At 45.6% G+C, this 19,921-nt stretch overlaps 1 protein-coding gene across 1 annotated transcript; it reads right to left on the bottom strand.

The window, feature by feature from the left end:
- Positions 1 to 15,763: 15,763 nt before the first annotated feature.
- Positions 15,764 to 19,128, bottom strand: LOC123069802 (F-box protein SKIP8). The gene is made up of 3 exons (XM_044492740.1): positions 18,528 to 19,128; positions 17,559 to 17,755; positions 15,764 to 16,289 (listed from the first exon to the last, which is right to left on the bottom strand). The coding sequence occupies exons 1-3, from the start codon at positions 18,921 to 18,923 to the stop codon at positions 16,028 to 16,030; spliced, it is 855 nt and encodes a 284-aa protein (XP_044348675.1). The 5' UTR covers positions 18,924 to 19,128; the 3' UTR covers positions 15,764 to 16,027.
- Positions 19,129 to 19,921: the final 793 nt, after the last annotated feature.

Consider the following 19,921-nt stretch of genomic DNA (forward strand, 5'->3'; position numbering starts at 1 on the left):
CCGCACAACCGCGAGACGGCAGTTAGAGATGTTTTCATGACAAAGTTCCCGGATCACTTCTAGAATGTCATTCTCCGGAAGGACGACACTATCATCATCAAGTTCTTCTACACGGCCTCTGTGTAGGACCACAGACACGTGTGAGGCTTCGGACCCGAGACCGTGACCTTCTACTCCACCCCCTTCGACTGCAAGCATCGAAGAGGCGGATCAAGATTGCCTAAGGGCGTCTTTGGTTGCCCGCATAGGGCCCAATCAGGCCCGCGCGGGAAGAAAGAAGCATGTTTGATTGCTCGTTTTCACTGTTGGGCCTGCATCGCACGCTTTTTAAAGCAACCCATAGCCCGACTCACTGGAAATCACGAATCGGCAGCGTGAGCCAGGCCGAGGCAAGCGCTAGTGAGCGGGCCCTTGCACGAGTGGAGACGGGAGAGATGCGAGGTGATTACGTGAGGTCTTCTTCAACCTTCAGTAAGCTTCTATCTAATCTCCTCTCTCTGACCTACACAACGATACTTCGATTCGAGGTAAGCTCTACACGAAAAAATGCACCTCGGTACTACGGTTTCATTCAGGCGATCGGTTCATAGTTCCGTCGGCCGTAAGTTCTTAATCTTGTGTTCCCGTTTGAAGCTGTTTTGGACGAATTTTGTCACATTCGTCGCGCACGATTGATTTTTTTTTTTGACCAGCAACCTAATCTCGCAGTTTCTCACAACATTCGTGTTGTAAGTTTTTGGTTTCGACGATTGTAGCTTCACCTCTCTTTGAACAGCAATCTACTGCACTAACGCCGCCATGTCGAGCTCCTCTGTCCTCTGCTCAGAGCCCTCATATTCGTCCCTCTCGACGTCAAAGCCCTTCCCCTTGATCTCCTTGCCCGCGTGCTACTACACTAGAGTCGTTTTCGGCGTCGCTCATCTCGGGCTACTCTTTGTCGTCCTCCTACTGCACTGAGACTGCAATGGCGCGCACATTGCTTTCTTGTGTCCTCTGCCTCCGCGCACACTGCAGTTTGCCGCACCGCCGACGGGGTTGATCATCTTCGCCTCCTCTCTCGCCCTACCACACTGGAGTCGTTTCCAGCGTCGATCATCTCGGCCTCCTCTCTCGTCCACTGCACTGACGATACGATGGCGCGAGCACTGCATTCTCCTCCTCTGTCCACTGTCTTTGCGCGAGCACCGCAACTAGTTCGCCGATGGTGTCACTCGTCGTGCCGCCGACGGGATCGCTCGTCCACGACTCCAAGCTCGTCATGTCGGACACGGCGCCATGGTCACTATCAACCGCAGTCGCCATGGTCCGGCGCTGTAACATCCCAAATTTTCAATTTGGAATGTTATACATAGATCATCATTGCATATCATATTTTGTTGCATCTTTGGCTCGATCCTAGAAATTCTATGCAACTCAAGGACCCTCGGAGAGAGTTGGGGATTTCGTTATTTTCTTATTTGAGCTTTTCTCAAATTTTGAAAATAGGATCATTGATTTTATTTATTTTATCTTCAATTATTTCTACTACCAAATATTCAGAGAGGGAATAAAATGACTTTCCCAAAATAAAGAAATAATGAAGATTTAATAAAAAAATCTAATAAGTTTTATTTTGGAAGTTTTTCGCCTTTTATTTGAATTTAGGAAAAATGTGCGTTTTTCAAAATTACACTTAGGCCCCAAATAAATGTTCGTCTTGTCCGGCTTGATTTTAGAAGCCGGGGAAAATTTATTTCGGGATTTTTGGAGTCCGTTTAGTATTTTTTTATTTTTCTTCTGCGAGGAATTATTTTTAAAAAAAATGCAACCGACCTACGGGCCGTGCCCGCGCGGGACTCCGCCCCGGGGCGCCTTTAAATAGCGTTGCCCCGAGCCCCCCCCCCCCCCCAGGCCCAGCCGCCCGCCCCGCCAGCCCGCAGCCGCCGCCGGCCCACTTCTCATTGTATGTTTGTTTGTTTATTTGTCTGCGATAGAATATTCGGAGTGTGCCGCCTGTTACTTCGAGTCTCTAGGTTTTGCGGATCATCAGCAAGGCAAGTAACACTTTGATCATACCTTTTCTCATACCTAGTTTTTATGCATTAGACCAATCCTCAAACAATTGCATGATTAGAATCTAATTAAATTGTGGTATGGGAAGTAGATGAGGTAGTACCTATTACCTGTTTTATTTTCAAACCCCTGGGAGTTACTTCTACGTTTGCTTTTATGCCATGCTATGCTAGTAGACGTGGATTGGGTGAGTGTATCCATGACAGATGTGAGATTGTTAATCAATGGTTTATTTAAGGTGGCAACTTAAACACACATCTGGGTGGATTGAGGCACCTGGTTTCTATCAGGACTTGCCTGTATTTCTTCGGACCGCCACCCAGACTCAAAGGGATCATGAGATTATTCAAACTAGAAACTTCCGTGTGCAGCCACAAGCCATTATGGGCTCTGGCATAGTTGACTAAGTCGTGCGAACTCTTACGGGTAGACTAGCAGATGTAGGGGAAAGTAGGTGTACTGGTCTACCCACATGTAAGGTGCTAGTGCTTCCGAAACACTATGTCTCGGTCATCCGTTTCTCAAACACCATGTAGTGCGAGGAATCAAACGGAGGCGATCAAGTCTTGTGGGGAAAAGTGCGCAAACCTCTGCAGAGTGTACAAACTAATCATGATTAGCCATGTCCCCGGTTATGGACGTTTTGAGTATCTAGTACCTGGATATCATGTGAATCTCATCATGTTACTTTAATCTAATATTGTTGGGTTTGATGAGTACTTTTAATTGGGATTGAGAATGCTGTCAACCATTCTCAATGTTTAACAACCACCATGATAGTTAATTAAATTTATTCCTTTGCAGTAGGAAAAAATTGGCTTTATGCAAAACTGTAACCATAGAGCTTTTACACCAGCCAAATTGCATGTAGTGTAGCTTATTCCATTGTTATTCTCTATGTGTTACTTTGCCAGCATATTCCATGTGCTGACCCGTTTTCGGGCTGCAACGTTTCATGTTGCAGACTTTTCAGACGACGAGTAAGGTGCTTTTAGGTCGTGGTTCTATACTCAATGATGCCGTTGGAGTTGATGGACTCGCTTATCTTCCAAACCTTCTGCTGTTATCGTTTTTAGATGGCCTTAAGCCATATTTATTTCAATAAGTTCTCTTTTGAGACATTCGATGTAATAAGTGTGTGGTTGCTACTCTGTTATAAATCCTCTAAGTACTGTGTGGTGTCAGCATTACTGATCCAGGGATGACACTGAGCACAGAGATCAGACTGGTTGAGGTCTGGTTGCTACAAGGTGGTATCAGAGCACACGCTGACTGTAGGACACGACCACTAAGCTAAAGCCCTAGATCACTACTCTTTCTTCTCATTTCTGATTCCTCATCTTTTCTATTCCTTAGGATGGCGGATGCAAGGATCAAGTTCGCACAACCAGATGAGAATTCACCTTTTGGATGTCACTTGAAGGAAGCCACTAGATACCTGAACATAGGAGTACCAAGCTTCACCGGTACTTTCAACGCCACTTTACCCGAAGAGGAGCGCTGGAGGATTCAAGTCAACATTCCAGGAAGGACATTTGCGCCAGTCACGGAGCCAATAGAGTTTACCTTTGATGTACCAACATGGAGCCTAGGAAAAAGCATGGCAGCTCACATCACCATGGGACGGATTGGAGAAGTTTACCACAACGACCTCAAGAATACTATCTACCAGATTTGTGGGCGCCGAGATGAGCGTTGGGAGATGATCACCACCAGGAGGGACAGATCAATCGTAGCTTATATTCAGGAGTTAAACCAACACATCCAACGCCAGGAGAATCAAATGTGCGCAGATATGGAGGAACTACAGAAGGCTATGACCAGGATCAAGGAGCTAGAAGCAGAACTCAAGGCTACACGTAAAGACTATATGGAAGAAATCGTCGCTCTAGTAAGACAGAACGGTGACCTTAAGGAGAAGATTGGAGTATTCATGGGAGGATCAGCACCCAGAGAGGAAGAGGATGAACCTACTTGCCCAGATAATTATATCATCATCGACGACACCGACTCGGATTCCGACGACAGCGATGATGACTATGTTGATGAAGCTGGAGCAGATATCATGGAATCTTCATCGGAGCAGTTTTTCTAGTTGACCACCATAACAGTAGTAGAATTTTTCACCATTTAATTAGTTTTAGTCCAAGCACTTTTGTAACGATAGTTAGACCATCGTATGCCCTTGTTTGAATTGTTTGGAATGATATTGTGTGTTTTGTCTCATGTGCATATGGGTAGTGTTATCCCACTAGACCTCATTCTATTCTAAACTCTCCCCTTTAAACCCTCAGATGCCTCCGAGACGCGACCCCGAGTTTGTTTTTCCGCCAGAGATCACTCAGTTGATTCAGCAGCAGAATACCTTGATTCAAACATTGGTACAGAACCAAGGCAACAACAACAACAACCCACCACCACCACCACCTGTTGACCATCTGGCACGTTTCTTAAGGTTGGACCAGCCGGTGTTTTCCAGTAGCACCGAGCCGATAGTAGCAGATGATTGGCTCCGTAAGATAGGGAGGGAGTTGACCACTGCATGATGCACGGATGGAGAAAAGGTGAAGTTTGCCGCACATCAGCTTGACGGACCCGCAGCAGCATGGTGGGAGAATTTTACAGCCACTTACCCTGTAGACACTGTCACATGGAATCAGTTTCAGCAAGCTTTTCGTACTGCCCATGTTTCAGCAGGAGCTATGGCCATGAAGAAGCGTGAGTTTCGCAACTTACGCCAAGGAGGACGGACAGTTGGCCAGTATGTGGGTGATTTTAGTAAGCTAGCACGTTATGCCCTAGATGACGTTGCTACGGATGCAGCTAAGCAGGAGAAGTTTCTAGAAGGACTGAATGATGAGCTGAGCATGCAGTTGATGGTAGCCACTTTCAATAACTACCAGGAGTTAGTAGATCGTGCTCTTATGATTGAGGGGAAGCAACAGCAGATTGACAATCGTAAGAGGAAGTATGCACAGGGGAAGTACAATTCTGGAGCTTAGCAGAAGCCACGTTTTACCCCAAAGTCAGGGGGACATTTTCAGCATACTCATGGAGGAGGTAGCTCGCACAATCATAATGGTGCAAAGAATGGAAACGGGAATGGAGGAAGCAATGGACAAAGCCGCACCAACCCGTCAACACCATCCAAGGCAGACCTGAGTCATATCACTTGTTATAAGTGTCGTAAGACTGGGAATGGAAGCTCAGGAAAGAAGCCGAACCCTTTGAACAAGGGGGCAAGTGAACCACGTTATCGTGGAGGAGGTTGAAGCTCAGCCAGACGCAGTAATAGGTAAGTTTTTGGTTAAGGCATTTACTGCAGTTGTTCTTTTTGATACTGGTGCATCGCATTCATACATATCAAGGGGATTTGTGAATAAGTTTAGCCTGCCCACTAAGACTCTTAAGACACCTATGCTAGTGAGTTCACCGGGAGCTGAGTTTATGGTCAGTCAAGGATGCTTTCAGGTGCCATTAAGTATAGGAAGGCATGTTTTCCCAACGGATTTAATTATATTGGAATCCCAAGGTTTGGATGTAATTCTTGGTATGGATTGGCTGTCAATGTATGGAGGGAACATTGATTGCGCCAGTAAGTCGATTTTGCTTACGACACCAGAAGGAAGAAAAATCAAGTATGTATCACGGCATGAGCCAAGAAGAGCACATGTAAATTCCTTATCAGGAGTTGTGTAGGAGGAAGTACCAGTGGTAAGGGATTTCCCCGATGTTTTTCCAGAAGAGTTGCCAGGCATGCCACCGTATAGGGACATTGAGTTCTTAATTGAACTACTGCCAGGCACTGGACCTATATCCAAGAAACCGTACAGGATGCCAGCCCAAGATTTGGAGGAAATTAAGAATCAGATCAAGGAGTTGTTGGATAAAGGTTTTATTCACCCAAGTTCTTCGCCTTGGGGATCGCCAATACTTCTGGTGGAAAAGAATGATGGATCGTTAAGAATGGTTGTCGATTATCGCGGATTGAATGAAGTAACCATCAAGAACAAGTACCCACTACCAATGATCAATGATTTGTTTGATCGGTTGCAAGGAGCTAAGGTGTTTTCCAAGATCGATTTGCGATCAGGATACCATCAGTTGAAGATTCGGGAGCAAGATATACCGAAGACGACTTTTACCACCAGGTATGGGCTGTATGAGTATACCGTTATGTCATTTGGTCTGACTAACGCCCCAGCCTATTTTGTGAACATGATGAACAAGGTGTTTATGGAGTTTTTGGATAAGTTCATCGTAGTGTTCATTGATGATATTTTGGTTTACTCGAACAATGAAGAGGAACATAAGGAACACTTGCGTTTGGTACTCGAGAAGCTCAGAGAACATCAACTATACGCCAAGTTCAGCAAGTGTGAGTTTTGGTTGAAGGAAGTTGGATTTCTCGGACATGTTATATCTGGAGAAGGTATTACCGTAGACTCCACTAAAGTTGTCACTGTGACAAACTGGGAAGCACCAACAACAGTTGGAGAGATCAGAAGTTTCCTTGGACTCGCAGGATACTACCGGAGATTTATTGAGAATTTTCTCGAAGATTTCGAAGCCTATGACAGAGTTGTTGAAGAAGGATACTAAGTTCTTTTGGACTGAGGAGTGTGAGGCTAGTTTCCAGGAGTTGAAGAAACGTTTGGTTACCTCACCAGTATTAATTCTGCCAGATCAGACTAAGGATTATGAAGTGTATTGCGACGCTTCACGTCGAGGACTTGGAGCAGTGCTTATGCAGGAGGGAAGAGTTGTTTCGTATGCTTCACGACAGCTTAAGCCTCATGAGTTGAATTATGCTACTCATGATTTGGAATTAGCAGCCGTAGTGCACGCACTGAAAACATGGAGACATTTTCTCATTGGAAATCATTGTGAGGTGTACACGGATCATAAGAGTTTGAAGTACATCTTCACGCAGAAGGAGTTAAATCTCAGGCAGAGGAGATGGTTGGAGCTTATTAAGGATTATGATATGAGATTGCATTATCACCCCGGGAAGGCTAACATTGTAGCAGACGCGTTGAGCCGTAAGAGCCACGTCAATACACTAATGATGGGAGGAATACCCAAGGAGTTAGCCGAGGATCTTCATGATCTATGTTTGGAAATAGTTCCGAGAGGCTATGTAGCAGCAATGGAGATTCAGTCTACATTGATGGATAAAATCAGAGAAGCTCAAAAGACAGATAAGGAAGTTGCCTCTATAAAGGAGAAAATGAACGAAGGAAAGGCTAAGGGATTTCGTGAGGATGAGTACGATACCCTACGATTTGAGGACCGTGTTTATGTGCCCAATGACCCGGAGATCAGGAGGTTGATTCTGCAAGAGGCACATGATTCACCATATTCGATTCACCCCGGGAATACCAAGATGTATTTGGATTTGAAGGAAACTTTCTGGTGGACCGGAATGAAGAAGGATATTGCAGAGTATGTAGCAGTTTGTGATGTATGTCAGAGGGTGAAGGCAGAACATCAAAAGCCAGCCGGATTGTTGCAGCCATTGCCTATACCCGAATGGAAGTGGGACAAACTAGGCATGGATTTCATCACGGGATTGCCCAGGACTCGTTCAGGCTATGACTCGATTTGGGTTGTAGTCGATCGTTTGACGAAGGTAGCTCATTTCATTCCAGTAAAGACTACCTACAGCGGTGCCAAATTGGCTAAGATATACATGACAAGGATTGTATGTTTGCATGGAGTTCCGAGGAGTATCGTATCAGATAGAGGAACCCAATTCACCTCGAAGTTCTGGAAGCAATTGCACGAAACATTGGGAACCAGGCTGGAGTTTAGCACAGCTTTCCATCCGCAGACAGATGGACAGACCGAGAGAGTCAATCAGATTTTGGAGGATATGCTTAGAGCTTGTGTGTTGGATTATGGATCTAGTTGGGATGACAACTTGCCATACGCGGAGTTTTCTTACAACAACAGTTATCAATCCAGTTTGAAGATGGCCCCTTTCGAAGCCTTGTACGGAAGGAGGTGCAGAACCCCATTGTTGTGGGATGAGGTTGGAGACCACCAGTTGTTTGGACCGGATTTGATTAAGGAGTCTGAACAGAAAGTAAAGTTGATCCGCGACAGGCTCAAGGTAGCTCAGTCAAGGCAGAAGAGCTATACAGATTCAAAACGCAAGGAGACAGAACATGAAGTCGGAGACAGAGTTTATCTTCGAGTATCTCCGCTACGAGGAGTTAAGCGCTTTGGAGTTAAAGGCAAGTTAGCACCACGTTTTGTGGGGCCATACAAGGTTTTGGAACGCATGGGAGAAGTAGCATACAAGTTGGAATTACCTGAGGGATTGTCAGGAGTTCACGATGTGTTCCATGTTTCACAGTTGAAGAAGTGTCACGCAGAAATAGCCGATATACCACTGAGAGATACTGTGCCACTGGAAGCAATTCAGTTGAAGGATGATTTGACTTATGAGGAGAAACCAGTTAGAATTCTGGATTATGCCAGTCGAGTTACCCGCAGTAAGGTTATCAAGTTTTGCAAAGTTCAGTGGAGCCACCACACCGAGGAGGAAGCCACCTGGGAGCGAGAGGAAGATCTGCTCAAGGACCACCCTCACCTATTTGCTAGCCAACCCGAATCTCGAGGGCGAGATTCATCTTAAGGGGGGTAGGTTTGTAACATCCCAAATTTTCAATTTGGAATGTTATACATAGATCATCATTGCATATCATATTTTGTTGCATCTTTGGCTCGATCCTAGAAATTCTATGCAACTCAAGGACCCTCGGAGAGAGTTGGGGATTTCGTTATTTTCTTATTTGAGTTTTTCTCAAATTTTGAAAATAGGATCATTGATTTTATTTATTTTATCTTCAATTATTTCTACTACCAAATATTCAGAGAGGGAATAAAATGACTTTCCCAAAATAAAGAAATAATGAAGATTTAATAAAAAAATCAAATAAGTTTTATTTTGGAAGTTTTTCGCCTTTTATTTGAATTTAGGAAAAATGTGCGTTTTTCAAAATTGCACTTAGGCCCCAAATAAATGTTCATCTTGTCCGGCTTGATTTTAGAAGCCGGGGAAAATTTATTTCGGGATTTTTGGAGTCCGTTTAGTATTTCTTTTTATTTTTCTTCTGCGCGGAATTATTTAAAAAAAAACGCAACCGACCTACGGGCCGTGCCCGAGCGGGACTCCGCCCGGGGGCGCCTTTAAATAGCGCCGCCCCGAGCCCCCCCAGGCCCAGCCGCCCGCCCCGCCAGCCCGCAGCCGCCGCCGGCCCACTTCGCCGAAACCCTAGCCGCCAGCCGCGCCGCGCCGCCGCCAGATCCGCCGCCGCCGCGCCGCGCCGCGCCAGCCGCCGACTTCGCCGGAGCCGCCGTTGCCGCCAGCCGACCCCCGCCGCCCGAGGTTCGCCGCCGCCTCGATTCGCGTGCCGCGGGTTTTTTTTTATATAAAAAATCGAGTGGTTTTTTTTTCTTCGGTTTCTTTGTTTTTTTCGGTTTTTTTAGATCGGTTTTTTTTCGTTCAGTTAAATAGCAAGCGTTCGCTCGTTCGTTCGTTTTAACGAACGTATTCGTCAGATCTGTTTAGTCAACGAACGTTCGTTCGTCAGCCTGTTCGTCGTTTTTTCTTTTTCTCGGATTTAATCCGCGATTTTTCTGATCGCGATTCCTGATCCGATTTTCGTTTTAGTATAACTTTTCGCTCGTTTATCGGAATCAGGCGATTCAAGCGCCTGGAGTTTCGTCTCGAAACCCTCTTTCTGAATAATCAACTTAAACAAGTTTTTGCTTCTGTAAAATTTGACTTAGATCCAGATTAGTAAAATGAAGTTGTTTTCTTTCGCCGTTTGACTTTCGTTGCTTTGTTTGATTTGGTTCTTTTTGCAAACCGGAGTTCTTAAGTTGAACATTCTGGTTGAATCTTTTATTCGAGTTTTACCAGTGCATTAGATGAGTACTTATTGTATGTTTGTTTGTTTGTTTGTCTGCGATAGAATACCCGAAGTGCGCCGCCTGTTACTTCGAGTCTCTAGGTTTTGCGGATCATCAGCAAGGCAAGTAACACTTTGATCATACCTTTTCTCATACCCAGTTTTTATGCATTAGACCAATCCTCAAACAATTGCATGATTAGGATCTAATTAAATTGTGGGATGGGAAGTAGATGAGGTAGTACCTATTACCTGTTTTATTTTCAAACCCCTGGGAGTTACTTCTACGTTTGCTTATTATGCCATGCTATGCTAGTAGACGTGGATTGGGTGAGTGTATCCATGACAGATGTGAGATTGTTAATCAATGGTTTATTTAAGGTGGCAACTTAAACACACATCTGGGTGGATTGAGGCACCTGGTTTCTATCAGGACTTGCCTGTATTTCTTCGGACCGCCACCCAGGCTCAAAGGGATCATGAGATTATTCAAACTAGAAACTTCCGTGTGCAGCCACAAGCCATTATGGGCTCTGGCATAGTTGACTAAGTCGTGCGAACTCTTACGGGTAGACTAGCAGATGTAGGGGAAAGTAGGTGTACCGGTCTACCCACATGTAAGGTGCTAGTGCTTCCGAAAGACTATGTCTCGGTCATCCGTTTCTCAAACACCATGTAGTGCGAGGAATCAAACGGAGGCGATCGAGTCTTGTGGGGAAAAGTGCGCAAACCTCTGCAGAGTGTACAAACTAATCATGATTAGCCGTGTCCCCGGTTATGGACGTTTTGAGTATCTAGTACCTGGATATCATGTGAATCTCATCATGTTACTTTAATCTAATATTGTTGGGTTTGATGAGTACTTTTAATTGGGATTGAGAATGCTGTCAACCATTCTCAATGTTTAACAACCACCATGATAGTTAATTAAATTTATTCCTTTGCAGTAGGGAAAAATTGGCTTTATGCAAAACTGTAACCATAGAGCTTTTACACCAGCCAAATTGCATGTAGTGTAGCTTATTCCATTGTTATTCTCTATGTGTTACTTTGCCAGCATATTCCATGTGCGGACCCGTTTTCGGGCTGCAATGTTTCATGTTGCAGACTTTTCAGACGACGAGTAAGGTGCTTTTAGGTCGTGGTTCTATACTCAGTGATGCCGTTGGAGTTGATGGACTCGCTTATCTTCCAAGCCTTCTGCTGTTATCGTTTTTAGATGGCCTTAAGACATATTTATTTCAATAAGTTCTCTTTTGAGACATTCGATGTAATAAATGTGTGGTTGTTACTCTGTTATAAATCCTCCAAGTACTGTGTGGTGTCAGCATTACTGATTCAGGGATGACACTGAGCACAGAGATCAGACTGGTTGAGGTCTGGTCGCTACAGGCGCACACTACATTTCTTCTCCCCTTCCTCTGCTAGCTCTTAACTCTGTGTGTTAAGTGTAAGTGCTAGCTTTTAATCATACCCCATGCAGGCAACCAAACAGCGTGTAGTTGCATGCACCGAGACAATGCAGGCAACCAAACAACGTGCCAATGTTGATCTCCTAATGCAGCAAGTCCATATGCAAACAACCAAACAACTCACAGATGTCGCAAATGAGGCTGTTTTTCTAGAGCCAGACTGAGTGGAGAAGTGTATGCAACGCAGACACTGTAGCACACGGCAACCAAACACGCCCTAAGACTATGCTTGTCGTTCGCCGCTCCGACCATCTCTATTTTTTAATATGTACTCCATCCGTCCCATAATGTAAGACGTTTTTTGACACTGTCAAAAAATGTCTTACATTATGGAACGGAGGGAGTATTTTTTATTTTTTATTTTCATATATATTTTCCTTGTTTGCCCGAACAACTATATGCGTGTGTGGGTGTGCGTCTTTAATATATTTCTATGTTTTTACGTATTTTCTGTATTTTATTTTTTGCAATTGTATGTCCCATATATTATACCAGTAGCCACTAGATGATTGGGCTCGTACGTAGCGCATCTCCCTAGCTCACCGGCCTCTTCCTCCTCCCTCGTCTCTCTCAGCCTTCAATCCTTATTTCTTCGCCTCGCTCGCCAGCTTATTCCCGCAAACTCCGACGAGCCCACATGCTCAACTCGCACTGCCCCGCCCATCTTGCTCCGCTTTACCTGCTAGCCCGCATCCATCTGACGAGCACGGCTTCTGCCGCCACTAGTAGCTGCCCTAGCCGAGCGGCCTCCGATCTCAATCAACAATGGCGAGAGATGAAGAGGGCCACCACCCTGGTCCTGGTCTGATAGCGGCGGCTACCACATCGATTCGACACATGGTTGCTTCTTGGATCTGGTCTTCCCAATTACTCCCTCTGTAAAGAAATATAAGAGTGTTTAGATCACTAATGTAGTTGTCTAAACGCTCTTATATTTCTTTACGGAGGAATTACCATCCAGGCACTCGACGCCACTACGTCTGGTCTTCGCCATCGCTTGCTCCCCTATTGCCTATGCTGACCTCCTTTGTCGGTCTAGGTATGTGCGCATCCCGTCTTTGTTTGGGAAAACAAATGTGATCCGTTCATGTTCGGTCCGTATAACAAATGTACTCTCTATGGCGCGAAAAATGAATTTCAATGTGTTTTGGGGTGAATTGGTCTTTTGTTGCCTAATTGTACAAGTGAAACGGTCTAACTTGTCGTGACATAATTTCAATGCTCTGCTAAAGAATCACCAGTTTTTTGCAATGGCTAAATGTATGAATTGCAATGGGGAGAATAAAAATGCAAGTGCTTGCAATGAAATGCCACAAGAGAACAAGTATCTCCACTATGAGCCAATAGGTAGAGTAGCGGCGGCAACCACACATGCACCAACTATGTATGTATATTTTGACAGCGTGTTGCATTTTTTAGTATTATTACTTATTAGTGGATGTACTTCAGGTATGCATTTGGCTAAATGTATGAATTGTAGTGGAGAGAACAAAATCCAAGTGTATTTGACTAAATGTATGAATTTTACAAATGAATTCAACTTTGATTAAATGTATGAATTCTATAAATAAATTATTTTTTAATTCACAAATACTCCCTCGTATCAAAATATAGGACTTCTTTTGACACAATCAAAATGTCAAAAAAAAAAGGTCTTATATTTTCCTGCAGAGGGAGTACTAGTTGCCGCTAGCCGGTGTAATAATTGCGATGTGCGGCTGAAGCACCACTAAAAGAAAGGAGAAGAGTTTTAATAAATAACATAATAGCAGCTCCATAACATAGCCCGTCCGTCAATAAAAGAAAAACAACAACTACTCTTGCGGCATGATAACGCTCAGGTGCCTAGCTCCTGCCATGACCCAAAGTTTGGCTTCATCTTGGATTAGTTTTAGAATGTAGTAGGGCAACATTGATTCTTCATAAAAACTCTAGCGTTTCTTTCGTTCCAAATGACCCAACCGACAAGCATAGTAAGAGCAACTTCAACGGGGCGACCCATTTCGTCCGATGGCGTCCGTTTGGATCGGTGCGGACACAAAATTTGGCCCAACGCGCGGACCCAAACGGACGCACGTCCGCTTTTCGTCCGCGGGCGACCCATTCCCGGCTCATTTTTTAGCCGGATTTGCATCGGCGCGGACATGAGACGGACACGCGCGCTCACCTTCTCCTCCTCGGGCCAGCTGGTCGGTGGCACATTGGCCTCCCCCCATCCAACAGCAACTACACCCGCCTCCTTCGTCGCCGCCGCCCATTTTTCCGGTGTCAGCTGCCGACGCCTGCAACATCCATTGAGCAACGCCGCCACCTCCCACGTCGCCCGCCACCGCCGTCTTGCCGCCGGGGAACCGACTACTTCCCACCCCCGCTCCCCCCGACACATCCCCGACCGCGACCAAGAAGCCGCCTCGCTGTCCCCGGCCAGATCCTCACAGGCACGCTCGTCGGACGCCGGCAGGGCAGCTAGCTGGTCCATGCGCGCTGCGACTCCCTTCGTCGACCGTCTTCTTCGTCGACGCCCGCAAGCTATTCAACAGTTTTCCAAGGTACAAAATGGACTCTGCCAACGAGTTCTTTTTTTCACAATTTCCTTTGCAACTCCAACGATTCGTCCTCCGATGACGAGGAGGAGATACTGACTGCCGTGTTGGTCCATCACCACCTCAATAGCCAGTGCCCGACGTTTCGTGGCTCCATTTCATGCCACCTTCCGGCGTTGAATCGCAACCGGGAGAGCGGGCATTTCCTTCTTTAGAAGGACTACTTTGATACAACAAGTCCGTTGTTCAAACATCAGAAATTTCGCTGCCATTTCCGTATGAGTAGGCATCTTTTCAACCATATTAGAAAGGGGGTGGTCGGCTACGATGACTACTTTGAGTGCAAAGAGGATGCCGTTGGAAAGATTGGTTTCTCCTCTTAATAGAAATGCACTGCCGTCATCCGAATGCTTGCATACTGAGTGCCCGGTGATCTCATTGATGAGCACGTCCGTATGAGCGAGTCTACATGCCTAGAGTCCCTGTATAAGTTCTGCAAGGCTGTTATTGCTGTGTTTGGCCCTGAGTACTTGAGAGAGCCGACTGCTGAAGATACAACCCGTTTGTTGGCGATGAATGCTAGTAGGGGCTTCCCAGGGATGCTTGGCAACATAGCCTGCATGCACTTGGAGTGAAAGAACTGCCCTCTGCTTGGCAAGGGTAGTATAAGGGCCATGACAGGGCTTGCACTGTCATACTTGAGGCCGTGGCGTCTCAAGATCTCTGGATCTGGCACTCTTTCTTTGACATGGCCGGATCACACAATGATATCAACGTGCTTCAACACTCGCCGGTGTTTGCTAGGCTTGCTAAAGGCTACAGCCCACCGGTGAACTTTACTGTCAACGGCCACAACTACGACAAAGAATACTACCTGGGTGACTATATCTATCCTCAGTGGACCATTATTGTCAAAACAATCCTCAACCCTGTCGAAGAGAAGAGGAAAGATTTGCCCAAGAGCAAGAAAGTGCTAGGAAGGATGTCGAGCATGTCTTTGGTGTTTGGCAATCTCGATGGGGCATCATTCGGTATCCTGCTAATACCTAGAGCACACAGAAACTGTGGGAGGTGATGACTGCTTGTGTGATCATGCACAATATGATCGTAGAAGATGAGCGCCCAAAACGTCTGTACGATCAAGGGTTTCAGTTTCAGGATGAGAATGTTGTGCCTGAGCATGGAGGAGCGGCAATGTTTAAGTTTAAATAGTTCACCCAATTCCATCATGACATGTGTGATTGGAAAACTTACATGCAACTGCAAAATGATTTGGTTGAGAATATATGGACTCATGTTGGCAACCAATAGATGTATCTTTTTTATTCGGCTTGCAAAACTATGTGAAACATTTTTACTTGTATTCGGCTTGTAAAACTATGCTATTTTATTCAATTGGAGCTATGTTATTTGACTATATGTTTGAATGCAAAAGCAATGCGAAATGAGTTATTTGTTGAAATAAGACGGCCAGCTGACCACACGGCAAATATGGGTCGATCCGTTGAACGCACTGACGACCCAAATCTAAAACAGGGCGGATGGCCGATCCAAACAGACAAAAAACGGACAAAATCATCGTCCGTTTGGGTCGGCCCGTTGGAGTTGCTCTAAGGGAAGCAAAGCCATGGCCTTCCGGTTCGCCGTGTTGGGCTTCAGACATGTTTGTCCATACTACTACCCCGTTCCAAAATACAAGACGTTGCCAGGCCTACCAAAACGTCTTATATTTTAGAACGGAGGTAGTAGTACAGTAGCTAAACTGAAAGGCATGTTAAACAATCGACGAGACAAGTCAGTCACAGCCTCACGGTCACGACAATATACCCTCCACAATCTGAACTCCTACATCACATTTATACAAAACTGATGGGCAAAATATAAAGAAACCAGTGATTCAGGATGAATGAACCGAGAAAACAGGGTGAAGAAAAGCTCTCCACGGACACATTTGGTATCTACTACCAGTCTAAACCGCAGAAGCAGGCAACCTGACAATCTGTGATGAAGTTTTCTTGCGGATGAAACCTTGTTGAATTCAGCCAAACAGATTATGTGGCGCCGGGTCAGCCATGAGCGAGCTATGGTGATGAACCATATACCACCTGCCATTACGGAACTCGTATACATTGGTCACATGGAACGGCCCTGGGTCAACATCGACATGAACCTTCATGTTAACCCATGCTACATCAGCAAGTACACGAGCTCTGACATCCCGTAGCTGAAAATCAGTGCCCTGGCCTCCATCTTGGCCCCAGTTGAATAACAAGCCCCAGCTGTTCATCACTGCATTGTATCTGTCAAAACAAGGAGTTAAATGTTGGCATATCACCATAAGAGTAGATCATGTCTACTTGAACAAATGACAAGAAAAATTATCCAGGATTACTGAAATGGAACTGTCATCCCAAAGGGACGAGCAGCAAAAGAAGGTACTTGTTGTTTTTCAATTTCCATACAGTGAAGAAATGTGATGGTGTTTGTCACCATATGTCTGGGTTCTACTTGGAACGGTACTGGTCACTGGAGAAGCTTCCAGAAACTAACGCAACATCAGCAATCATACGTAGAAAAAGGTGCACCTCTGGTGAAGCAGTCATACTTGGCGCAAAAATATTCAGCATTCAGCACATTTCCAATTCAAACTAGATCAAAAGGTGAATCTATACCCTGAAACCACTAGTCAGATTACTACTCCAGATAGCCGGTCACTACAATGTCTAAGGGCTCCAAGAACATACTCAATTTGATAATCTTCTATAAGCACATAATGTTGGAAAATACTCCCTCTGTCCCAAAATAAGTGTCTCAACTTTGTACTAGCTTTAGTACAAAATTGTACCAAGCTTGAGACAGTTATTTTGGGACGGAGGGAGTAATTGTCTAGCATGATGGCTAAACTAATATTCGCTGGAATGTGCAGTTTAATCACAGTCTCCTGCCTAATTACGGCAGGACACAAATGCATGAATATGAATAAGTGACTGGAAGGAATTTTCCTAAACATGACACAGCACATGTACTAGTACTATTGTTTGTGGCAACATAAATAGCTAAGTTGCAAAACCCCAATGACTGGGAGATATAACCCAAGGAAAAGATTTAAATAGAGAACAAGTGCTACAAGCTTCCCAAGCTGTCCGCTTGCACATTTCTACTTGTTTATTAGACGAGACTTAACAAAATCGCATATAAGGTGAAAGCAATATGGCCATGGAAATGAATGTTGGAGATGAGTAAATTGACATTGGTGCTATGTATAACTCCACAATAAACGCTTTACAGAATTGTTAACTGTGCTACCTATACCAGCAATAAATTCCATATGGACTTTTTTTCTTTACCAAAGTGCTTCTGGTATTAAGTTCACAGAAGAAACAAAAATTATCTCTGCAGTAACTTATCCATATGTCTATGCAGCTGCACAACTAATTTAAGCTTTCTCGATCTCTGCTCAATCCAACAGAAAATGAAATCAGCCATTTATGCATCTTTCGCAACAGTAAAGAATTATATAGGTCATGCCTTTTGAGCCATAGCTAAATCAGAGTGAAGTCTAAACATACCCTGTAAAAAGTTCTCCAGTAGCATGTACACATTTTACATAGTCTGAGTTAAGCCAGAAGTGACTCATTGCTGGCAAGGATCCTTCCCTGATGATATTATAGAACTCGGCATTCACATTCATGATGGCCTTTGTAGCTGCATAGTATGCCTTCCAGCCGTTAGGTGGAGTTATAGTATCCTGCTCCGCTGTAAAATCCTACAAGGGAGAGGTTGATTTATGACAAACTCAAAGAAAGTAAAATATTGCGGTTCGATAGGCGGTTTTATATCAATGCTAACAACGAAAATTGCCTTATTCAACCATTATAACCTCACACAGTCCCAATGAAAAAACACGCATAATGTAAATCATGTACTCCCTCAGTAGCTGTTTCATTAGATATTACTGAAAAAGGCCTTGCCATATGGCTGCTATGGAAGATAAATACCACTAAGTTTTCAACCAAAGGTGCTCACAGGACAAAAATGATACAAGTACAAGTATCACATATCCAGTTAGACTGCATATTGCGATACAAGTTTTTTTTCTGTGCAGTGTCAAACCCCATTGTGGTTAGATCGAGACGAATACAGGAACGTTTTGAAAGTGAAACAAGCTACTTTTTGGCATATCATATGTAAACTTATCCAAGATATGTCACCGTCCATGTAAAATCAATTTAGCCAACAGTTGATTAAAAATGGAGCGCACCTAGCCACAAAGTGTGTTCGTGTGACTTTAATCGTGTAGCTACCTTATGTAATTCAATCCCTTCATGCAAACCAATAAATCCCATTGGCATGATCGAGAATTTCAGTATACAAACAAAATAGACATAAAAGCAATGTGAAGCCAAGCAGATGATCATACCAGGCAAAACGGCACCCTAAATGGAAGTAAAATTAGCAGGACAGCAAAGCTACACTCCAAATTCAACAGTAACTCTATCAAGGAAAATCTAAGGAGAGCAGCAGGGTGGGCACAGCACCTTGTGGTAGAGCGCCTTCCAAGCCCCATCGTCGTTGGCGGCACGGCGCATGGCTGAGTTGGTCATCGAGAGGCGGCAGAGGCTAGTACAGTCGAGGTAGCTGAGCGCGTGGGTGGTGATCTCAGGCACGAGCTGCTCCATCATGGAGGCGCCCGTCGTTGCAGGTGCTGGCGCCGGCGCCTTGTTCATCTCCCCGCCGACGGCCATCTCGCCGTTGGCGCTGGGGAAAGTGGTATTGGCGCAGCAACCACAGGAAGCACAGCCGCAGCAGCCTGAAGGAATGGGCTGCTGCTTCTTGGGGGGAGGGGGGGAAGGGGAGCGGAATGCCCAGATGGCGCAGACGACGCAGCAGACGGCGGTGGCCCCGGCGGCGATCAGGGCCCGGAAGCCGTCCATGCGGACATCCAGGTCGCGGGGAAGGACGCAGCGGCGGTCAGGGACTGGGGGTAGGGTTTGGTCGGCATCCCATCACATGGAGAAGGAGGAGCGGAGCTAGGGTTTTGGGGGTAGGGGGAGGAGATGGGGAAATCAGGGAGGTTTCCGCTTTCGAATGGAGGTGGGAATGGGATGGGTGGGTGATCTCTGACCAGAACCAGAAGGTATGCGCTGTGATTTATGAACGAGGTCCGGCTCGATCCGGAAGGGGTAGGCCTGCAGCTGCCAAAATCACTGTTTCAACCTTCTGACACACGATTAGGGTGATTTGATCCCTGTTTGAAAATTTAGCACAATCTGATCCTCTAGAGCCTACCGCGACATAATTACAAGTACAGTACCTATACTATCCGGCACGTAACAGCATGGTCCTCGTACTCGTCGACTGCTCCCTTAAAGCAACTCCAGCGGGCCGATCCAAACGGAAGGTGATTTTGTTTTTTTGTCCATTTGAATCGGCCATGCGGACATGAACGTCCGCTTCCGTGTTTGGGTCGGCGCATGCGCCCAATACTGGCCCGATCCATTTTGACGACGCGAGGAAAAAAAAAGTACATGCATATTTAAAATAAAAACAACATTAATTAAACATTAAAGCCGCCCAGGAAGACCGGCGAGAGTCCACGCGTCCACATTTGCATTAAAGAAAACTAAAAACAACTTAAACTCTGAGGCGGCGCGCTGCCCTAGGCGCCGTCGTCGTCGTCGTCCTCGGGGTCGGTGAGCGTCGATGCAGGGCCGGCCCAAGGAGAACGTCGTGTTCCATTGGGCGTTCATGTCGGGCGCTGGTTGTGCGGCCGCATGTGCCGCTGCGGCCTGGTGCGCCTCCTTCTCGGCCTCGCGCTGCTCGTCCTCGAGATCGCGCTCGAGCATCTCGAGGTACTCGCCCTGACGACGCTTCTCGGCCAGCCGTCGTTGGCACGACATCTCGAGGTACGCCTCCTCCTGCGCCGGCGTCG

The sequence above is a fragment of the Triticum aestivum genome, chromosome 3B (assembly GCF_018294505.1).
Source record: "Triticum aestivum cultivar Chinese Spring chromosome 3B, IWGSC CS RefSeq v2.1, whole genome shotgun sequence".
Lineage (NCBI taxonomy): Eukaryota > Viridiplantae > Streptophyta > Magnoliopsida > Poales > Poaceae > Triticum > Triticum aestivum.